The 10,000-nt window shown below is 37.1% G+C and overlaps 1 protein-coding gene across 1 annotated transcript in view; it reads right to left on the reverse strand.

Moving 5' to 3' along the window:
* The window catches only part of Sema2a (Semaphorin 2a), a 273,357-nt gene extending 263,713 nt beyond the window's left edge, over window positions 1–9,644 (reverse strand). Inside the window, exon 1 of the mRNA XM_080268857.1 lies at window positions 9,517–9,644. Coding sequence (XP_080124983.1) covers window positions 9,517–9,601 — 85 coding nt within the window. The 5' untranslated portion in view covers window positions 9,602–9,644. The remainder of the gene's footprint in view (window positions 1–9,516) is intronic.
* Between the last annotated feature and the right edge of the window lie 356 nt (window positions 9,645–10,000).

Consider the following 10,000-nt stretch of genomic DNA (forward strand, 5'->3'; position numbering starts at 1 on the left):
ATGCGTTACGGTGCGGTATGGCATAGTGCGTTACGGTGACGATGTAGTGCGGTACGGTGCGTTAGGGGAGGCATGCGTTAAGGTATGATGTAGTGCGGGTACAATGCGGTATGGTGCGGTACGGTCACTACATAAATGCAAGAGTACCGTTCAGTGCCCATATTTATGAATAATCTTAAATTGGCAAAATATAGGAGTGAATAGCGTATATGGTATTTAATTCTCACTAGCTATCGTTTCCTCTCTGTCTGTCTCGCCATTCAGGGTCCTATTTATGAAGAATCTTAAAGCAACTGAAAATACATGTCTATAAATGTTCTCTCTTCATAGGAATTATTCTGCATACTCTCTCTCTCAGCAATGCAGGGGGAAGGTCATTCAGTTATATATACATCTGCACTGCTATGGCTCGTGTGTGTGTGTGTGTGTGTGTGTGTGTGTGTGTGTGTGTGTGTGTGTGTGTGTGTGTGTGTGTGTGTGTGTGTGTGTGTGTGTCACAGCAATGCGGACAGGAACGTCACTTCATTAATATATACTTGCACTGCTATAAATCTCTCTCTCTCTCTCTCTCTCTCTCTCATTAAACTCCGGAGCGATTCATTCCACAGATAAAAAATAAATAGACTATGACGTTATACATACGGTAATAATAATAATAATAATAATAATAATAATAATATCTAAACAAAAAATAATAACGCCGTAGTAGTACCGGTGGAAGTAGCAGTAGCAGTAGTGAACGGTAACAATATAATAATAATAATAAAAATAATAATAATAATAATAATAATAATAATAAAAATAACAATAATAATAAAAATAATAATAATAATAATAATAATAATAATAATAACACAAACCCACTAATTTCCGCACCTCCACCTAGAGCGCACCTTGCAATACCTGTGCTCTCTGCTCTTCACGTAACCCTAACATCAATCCCACCTGTCGAATCCAAAGACGGTGAATGCAACCTGAACTTTGACCTCTCATGTCCCCGTTAAACCTTCACTACTATGATTCATTTGTAGCCTACTCTCTCTCTCTCTCTCTAACACACACACACACACACACACACACACACACACACACACACCAAAACTCCCCCACAGGATGACTCAATAAGTTTTCACACACACACACACACACACACATACACACACACACACACACACACACACACACACACACACACACACACCATTCCACCTCTCTCTAACTCTCTCTCTGTCTCACTTCTGCAAAATATCCTCTTCCATAATTTTCTATCTTCCCTTCTTCTATTCTTTTTTTATTCTTATCCCTCCCAATCTCTCTCTCTCTCTCTCTCTCTCACCTGCGTCATTAAGCCAGGTAATTATGCCAAGACAGAGCCGAAGATTAGGTGTTTAATCAAAGAGACTTCCTCCTTTCTTACATCTCTTACTAAGGGGTTCTAATCTCAATCTCTCTCTCTCTCTCTCTCTCTCTCACATCTATTTATCTTTCCTTGTTATATTTTTTTTTCTCTCTCTCTTATCTATCTTCATCTTGTTTCATTTTCTTTACTGTTCTCTCTCTCTCTCTCTCTCTCTCTCTCTCTCTCTCTCTCTCTCTCTCTCTCTCTCTAATATACTGTTTTCATTGACTGCCACATCCTCCCACTATTTCTCGACCCCCCCCTCTCTCTCTCTCTCAAAGTCTTTATCTTTTTTCTCCTCTCTTTCCTCCTCCTCCTCCTCTCCACTTTCCCTCTACCTCCTCCTCTTTTTCTTCTTCGTACCCCTCCTCTCTTCCATTCTCTTTTCCCCTTTCAGATCATTTACTTCTAAGCTGATTAACTTACTTTAGGATAATTGCTCTCTCTCTCTCTCTCTCAATATAAGCCAGCACCACAACATTCTTCACTTCCTCTCTCTCTCTCTCTCTCAACCAAAGATTTTTAAGCTGATTTAGTGATTTAATTTGAGATATCCAACAAAACTCTCTTTTCTCTCTTTGTCGTTCTTCCTCTCTTTCCTCTTTATCCGTACATCTTTTTATTTTTTTTCTCTCTTTAACTGTACGGTAGCTGATGAGGATACAGTATACACACACACACACACACACACACACACACACACACACACACACAACACTACACATACAAAAAAAATCACACACACACACACACACACACTACACATACAAAAACACACACACACACACACACACAAACACAAAACACTACACATACAAACACACACACACACACACACACACACAAATACACAGCAAGAAAAAATACTTCATACAAAAATCACACACACACACACACACACACACATACACAGAAAACACAAAACTCACACACACAGAAAGAGAGAGAGAGAGAGAGAGAGAGAGAGAGAACCGGTAGCTAAAGGTGAAAGAAACGTGAATTGCCGTAAAAAAATGGCATCTCGTAAATACCCTGTGGACTTTATTGCTTGTCGCCCATACGTTTGTGCCCGAGGGGTGGCTCAGTGGTGGAGGGAGGGTCTGCGGGCCACACTGATTAATTTTTACCTTGATTTGTGATTGACGCGAAGCTGTGCAATGAAGGGGGGGAAATCCGGGTACGGTTTTCGCATTACGTATTCTCTCTCTCTCTCTCTCTCTCTCTCTCTCTCTCTCTCTCTCTCTCTCTCTCTCTCTCTCTGTTTATCTATCTATCTACGGTATCTATTTCCTTCAAATTTAATACAATACCACAAAATACTCTTCACTTTCCCATCCACCTCTCTCTCTCTCTCTCTCTCACTATTTATCTATCTACCTATCTATTTCTCTCAAATTTAATACAATACTCTTCACTTTCCCATCCACCTCTCTCCCTCTCTTTCTCCCCCCTTCTCTCTCTCTCTCTCTCTCCTATTCTATGTCTCTCCCTCTCTTCTCTTCTCTTCTCCTGTTCCCATCTTACTCTCCTCTCCCTCCCATTCTCTGCTCTCCCTTACCTCTCCCACTCTCTTTGCCTTCCCCTCCTCTCCTTTCTCTTTTTCCCCTCTCTTCTCCTCCTCTCCTTTCCCTCACCTCTTTTCCTTCTCTTCTTCCTATTCTTCTCTCTTCCCCTTCCTTCATTCTCATTTCCACACTATCTTCTCTCCCTTTCCTTACCTCTACCTCTTTTCCCCATTTCCCTTCTCTCTCTCTTTCTCTCTCTCTCCTTTTCATACTTCTCTCGTTCCTCATCCTCATCTTTCCCCCTCTGTTCTCTCTCTCCTTTTTACTCTTCTTTCATTCCTCGTGCTCATCGTTTTCTTTCCCTCCCTCTGTCTCTGTCTCTCTCTCTCTCTCCTTCTATTGCTCTCTTCTTTCTCTCTCTCTCTCTCTCTCTCTCTCTCTCTCTCTCTCCCCCCAAAGCTTAGTCTCGTGTCCATCTTAATTTTCACGTGAATGGACGCAAACTCAAAATTCTTTCCTCCTCCACGAAATTTTTCCCATATGCACTTCTTCGTGACTAGCATTTTTTTTGGTCCTCTTCTGCTGCTTAGTTCACGGTATATTGGAAAAAAAAATTATAATGTTTTGGCTTTGTATAATTTTCATAGCACTTATCTTTATCTATCTATTTTTTATTGTAGTGTTAATCTATTGGTATAATTTGGGATATGAGATGGAGAGATGGCGATTTTAGGCCTAGTTTAGATACTGATTTCTAGTAGTAGTAGTAGTAATAATAATAATAATAACAATAGTAGTAATAATAGTAGTAGTAGTAGTAGCAGTAGTAGTAGTAGTAGTAGTAGTAATAATAATAATTAATAATAATAATACTGTTACAATATTATTTCCATCCTCCTACTATTACTATTATTATTACTACTACTACAACTACATCTCCCATAAAAACAACCAATGCATAAATCAACCTATAAAACACACACACACACACACACACACACACACACACACACACAGGGTTAAAGAAGAATATACACAAAACCACAAACATTGAACACACACACACACACACACACACACACACAGATAAAGAAAAATATACACAAAACCACAAATACTGAACACACACACACACACACACACACACACACACACACACACACACAGAAAAATATACACAAAACCACAAATATTGAACACACACACACACACACACACACACACACACTCGCTGCCTTCATTACACACTATATACATCGTTCAACGCCAAGCCAGAGCCGCCATATTGTCATTTAGCCTAGTCTCGTTAACCACCCATCATTCCTTAATTGCTTGTTAGCCATCAGCAGAGGCACATGGGAAATTCTGACCTAATATTATTCTGTGCATTATTATTATTATTATTATTATTATTATTTTATTTAATTTTTTGGGGGGTCTCTGTCTCTCTCTCTCTCTCTCTCTCTCTCTCTCTCTCTCTCAGTATTTTATATATATTTTTTCTTATTTTTGGTCATTAACATGCATAATTTCTGTCTGCCTCTCTCGCGTTAACATCATAATTTCCTTCAGTATTTCGTCAATGAATATCTAAACAAGTCTCTCTCTCTCATTAACCTATTTTACAGACAACGATTTCTTTCAGCTCTTCAGTGAAAATGGAGACTACGAAGGTAAATATATATACTGTATACATAATCGTCATTACACCGGATATAAGGTACATGTTTACATATATTTATTTTTTACAGTATTTGTACGTATTAAATCACTGACAAATATATAGCACCTTTAGGGTGTCTTAAGCAGGGAACACAATTTTCCTTACGACAGAATCACATCCCCATATAAATATAGCCTATTTTTGTTATTATTATTATTATTACCTCCGCCACGGGGGTTGTTTTACCTCGCGTTTGTTTGTCTGTTTGGTTCTCTGTCTGTTAGTAAGAGTACTCAAAAAGTTATACGCGAATTTTGATGAAATTTTGTGGATGGGTGGGCCATGGGCCAAGGAAGAAATGATTAAATTTCGGGGTGGATCCGGATCCTATCTCCACGGATCCTTTTCAACGGCAATGGCAATGGTGGAGGTATGCGCGCTCTGAAGGCTTTCTACTTATTGTTATTAGTAGTAGTACTGCTACGACTACTAGTGCTACTACTACTATTATTATTTTTACCGGTACTACTACTACATCATTATTATTACTATTATTATTATTATCGGTATTATTATTATAATTATTATTATTATTATTATTATTATTATCATCGGTATTGTTATTGTTATTATTATTATTATTATTATTATTATTATTATTATCGGTATTGTCATTATTATTATTATTATCATTACTTCAATCAACACGTAACACTAAATTAACCTAAACCAACGAACAAAACCTCTTAAGTATTTATCTTTACTTTGATCGATCACATGACAATCTTACGGTACCTTCTAAGACGGTCGCGAAGGACGTACCGTAAGACAAGATTTCCAAAGATATATTAACCTTTTTATATCGTTTTTAATACAGCACGTCATTTTTTTTTTTTTTCATTTATCGAAGCGACTAACCAAATTTTCCGTACCTCAATATCAAAATTCTTCTATCTCAATATATATCTCAATTCATCTCAATATATTTTTCTTTTTTCAGTTTATCGTTTTTTTCCAGCATCGTGTCGTCTACTTAGTGTTCATATTTGCTTCACCTGTTTTTTTCAAGAATTTCTATCTATAGCCAGACGTCTTAATCCCGTAAGGGGTGGCCACAAACAAATCGCCTCCATGTCGTTCTCTCCGCTGCCATTTCGCTGTCCTTCCCCCCCAACTTACATCCCCCTTCTCTTATATACCTCTCCTCTCCATACCTCCATCTCATCCGCGGTCTCTACCTCTCTCATATATCTCTCCACCCCATCCCTCCATCTCATCTTCGGTTTCCTCGTCTCTCAAATACCTCTCCATTCCATCCCTCCATCTCAACCTTAGGCTCCCTGTCTCTCAAATACCTCTCCTCCATCCCTCCAGTTTTAAACATACATAAATTATACACCTATACATATACCGGTATATTTGTTTTGTTCTTTTACCGTAATATATTTGGCTTTTTAATTTCGCGATTTAAAATATTACCGTATCTCAACAAGGAATTCATTTTTCGCGAGATTTAAATATTACCTCAACAGCAAGGAATTCACTTTTCGCGAATATTCATACCGCCTCTAAAGCAAGGAATTTCTTTTTCGCGAGGTTTAAATATTATCTCTAAAGCAAGGGACTTATTTTTCGCGATATTAAAACATTACTTCTACTGCTCTCTCTCTCTCTAATACAGAACCACACAACACACTGTTTCCCTCCCTCCCTCTCTCTCTTTCTCTCACAATATACAACCACACCACACACACTACTTCCCCAGCTCTCTCTCTCTCTCAATACAGAACCACACAACTCTCTCTCTCTCTCAATACAGAACCACACAACTCTCTCTCTCTCTCTTACTTTCACACATATCTGGGCTGTTTTTATTATCCTGATTTACCTTTATAAAATCACACACGCAACTTTCTAATTCCACCTTTGCGATACCGTAAGAAAAGATCGTATATATTAATAACCTATCCTCTATCTATCTATCTATTTTTTTTTTTTTAATTTCCAACCCATGTGATATTCCAACTTTAATTTTTTTTGTAATATCTGTTTTTGTCATTTTAAGGGAGTGTCATTTGTTTTGTACTTTCTCTTCAAAACGCTAACAGTCCAACCCAAACACGTAATTTTAAGTATCGTAACCCTACTCTTTCATGTGATTTTAAGTACCGTAACTATCTTTCACGTGATTTTAAGTACCGTAACTATCTTTCACGTGATTTTAAGTGTCCCTATTTTTCACTGATTTGAAGTAACCCTATGTTTCACGTGCTTTTAAGTAACCCTATGTTTCACGTGCTTTTAAGTAACCCTATCTTCCACGTGATTTTAAGTAACCCTATCTTTCACGTGATTTTAAGTACCGTAACTATCTTTCATGTGATTTCAAGTAACCCTATCTTTCACGTGATTTTAAGTAACCCTATCTTTCACGTGATTTTAAGTACCGTAACTTTCACGTGATTTTAAGTAACCCTATCTTTCACGTGATTTTAAGTAACCCTATCTTTCACGTGATTTTAAGTACCGTAACTATCTTTCACGTGATTTTAAGTACCGTAACTATCTTTCACGTGATTTTAAGTACCGTAACTATCTTTCACGTGATTTTAAGTACCCTATCTTTCACGTGATTTTAAGTAACCCTATCTTTCACGTGATTTTAAGTAACCCTATCTTTCACGTGATTTTAAGTAACCCTATCTTTCACGTGATTTCAAGTAACCATATCTTTCACGTGATTTTAAGTACCGTAACTATCTTCCACGTGATTTTTAAGTACCGTAACTATCTTTCACGTGATTTTAAGTACCGTAACTATCTTTCACGTGATTTTAAGTAACCCTATCTTTCACGTGATTTCAAGTAACTATTTCATATGATGTTGAGCAACTATTTCGCATAATTTTAAGTAACAATATTTCACGTGATTTTAAGTAGGCTACCGGTAACTATTTCACGCGCATTTAAGTAACAATATTTCACGTGATTTTAAGTAACTATTTCACGTGATTTTAAGTAACTATGGTTCACGTGATTTTAAGTGTCTATCTTTCACGTGATTTTAAGTACCGGTAACCCTATATTTCACGTGATCACAAGTAACAATATTTCACGTGATTTTAAGTAACCCTACATTTCACGTGATTTTAAGTAACCCTACATTTCACGTGATTTTAGGTAACTATATTTCACGTGCTTTTAAGTATTCAAGAGACGTCTGAAGCAAGGAATTCAATTTTCACATCTATCCCTCCATATCAATCTCTTTTTTTTTACACTCATAGTTACAAATACTAGTTTTCCTTTTCAAGATTTAAATGGCCTACCAATCTATCTATCTATTGCCAGGCGCTGTAATCCCGTCAGGGGTGGCCACAAACAAATCGCCTCCATGTCGCCCTGTCCCCCGCCATTTCATTGCCTTGCTCCCAGCTCACACACACCCCTGTCATATACTAATCACTTGACGTGGTGTGTGAGGCATGGAATTCAATGTTCACATTAACACAACGCTTTTACAACGGACTCTTTTCATACACAAAGTTGTACTCCTTCAACTTCATTTTATAAAGTTAAATTTATTACCAGTACGTGATGTCTAAAGCAAGTAATTCAATGTTTTTATATATATGCAGTTTTTTTCTTTTTTTCATTAGGATTTTGGTAATTTGGTAATGATCTTCGTAATTTGGTAATGTCTGAAGCAAGTAATTCAATTTTTTTTTTACATCTATGCAGTGATCTTTTTTTTATGGATTTTGGTAATTTGGTAATGTCTAAAGCAAGTAATTCATTTTTTTTTACATCTATGCAATGATATTTTTTCCATACGGATTTTAGTAATTTGGTAATGTCTAAAGCAAGTATATAATTCAATTTTTTTTTACATCTATGCAGTTTTTTTTTTTTATGGATTTTGGTAATTTGGAAATGTCTAAAGCAAGTAATTCATTTTTTTTACATCTATGCAATGATAATATCATTCATATGGATTTTGGTAATTTTCCCTGATTTCCTTTTAAAAATTTACACGTCCTACTAATCACGTGACTTTAATTCAATCTATTTTTTTATTTTATGCCGGGAAGACTGTTCCCTCTAAGAAAAATAAAACGATAATACATTAAATTTCAAGAATATGTTTAAAGCAAGGTATTCCATTCAACACCTTCACATCGCCTTTATAATGAATTTTTTAAACAAATTTGTAATATTTCTTTCCATTTATACTTTTTTTTTTTTTGTAATATTTCCTTCCAAGGATTCACGTGACTCAAATTTACCTACGTGGTCTGAAGTAAGGACTTTTGATATCTATACACGTTACGGCACAAAGAATCTACTTTTAACAAATTCACTGTCCTTGTTTACTGCTTTCCCGTTCAAGAAATTAAATATCCCAAATCACGTGACGTTAATTTACCTACGTGATTCCCTAAGCAAGGAATTCAATTTTCACACCTACATATTCCCTTAATAACTAATCTTCTGTATCCACACTTTAATTTCACTTCACCAATTGAATGTCTTACCAAACCACGTGTCTTTATCTACGTGATTTTTGAAGCAAGGAATTCCATATTCACACCTATAAAATGCTTTACTAATGAGTTATTTTTATACATATTTTCACGTGTTTTGGTAATTTCATATCAAAAAATTAAATGTCCTACCAAATCACGTGTCTTGTTATCTACGTGATTTCTGAAGCAAGGAATTCAATTTGAACAACTATACAATGCTTCAATAACGCTTTTTATATATTCTAATTTCACGTCAAAAATTTGTCCTATCAAACCACGTGACTTTTTATCTACGTGATTTCTGAAGCACGGAATTCAATTTTAACAATACAAAGTTATAATAATGAAATCTTTTACACATTAAATTCCCTTCGAAAAATTACACGTCCTGCCAAACCACGTGACTTTTTAAACGCCCCTTACCTTTGTGATGTCTGAAGTGGTGGGTGCAGCACGGGACCTCCACGTACCCGTTGTTGCCTGCGAGTTGGTCATCGCCCGCCACCATCACTGAAGAACACAGCAGGCCCAGGGACAAGCACCACACCACAGTTCTCCAGCCACCACGCACCCCCACCACACACCACACCTGTACACCTAACCTGGCCATCATCTTCTTCGCCACACCCCACCGTGAACTAAAAAAACCGGGCACTAACGGCGAAATAAACCAAAAAAAGGGTGGGTTTACGTGTGTGGAGTCAGTCCATGTTGGTATCGGGGAAGCCGGAGTGAGGGGCTGGATGTGGCTGGAAACACGCTACCCCACCAGTCCACACACACACACACACACACGCTCTCCCGAAAATTCCGATCTTTTCACGCTAATTTCCACTCTTCTCCGCCCACATGGATCACGCTTTTCTCGCTAAAGGGTACTGCATCCACTGTGACACTTCATTCCTTC

The sequence above is a fragment of the Coenobita brevimanus genome, chromosome 30 (assembly GCF_032717465.1).
Source record: "Coenobita brevimanus isolate Jiangsu-jjx chromosome 30, ASM3271746v2, whole genome shotgun sequence".
Taxonomy (NCBI): Eukaryota; Metazoa; Arthropoda; class Malacostraca; order Decapoda; family Coenobitidae; genus Coenobita; species Coenobita brevimanus.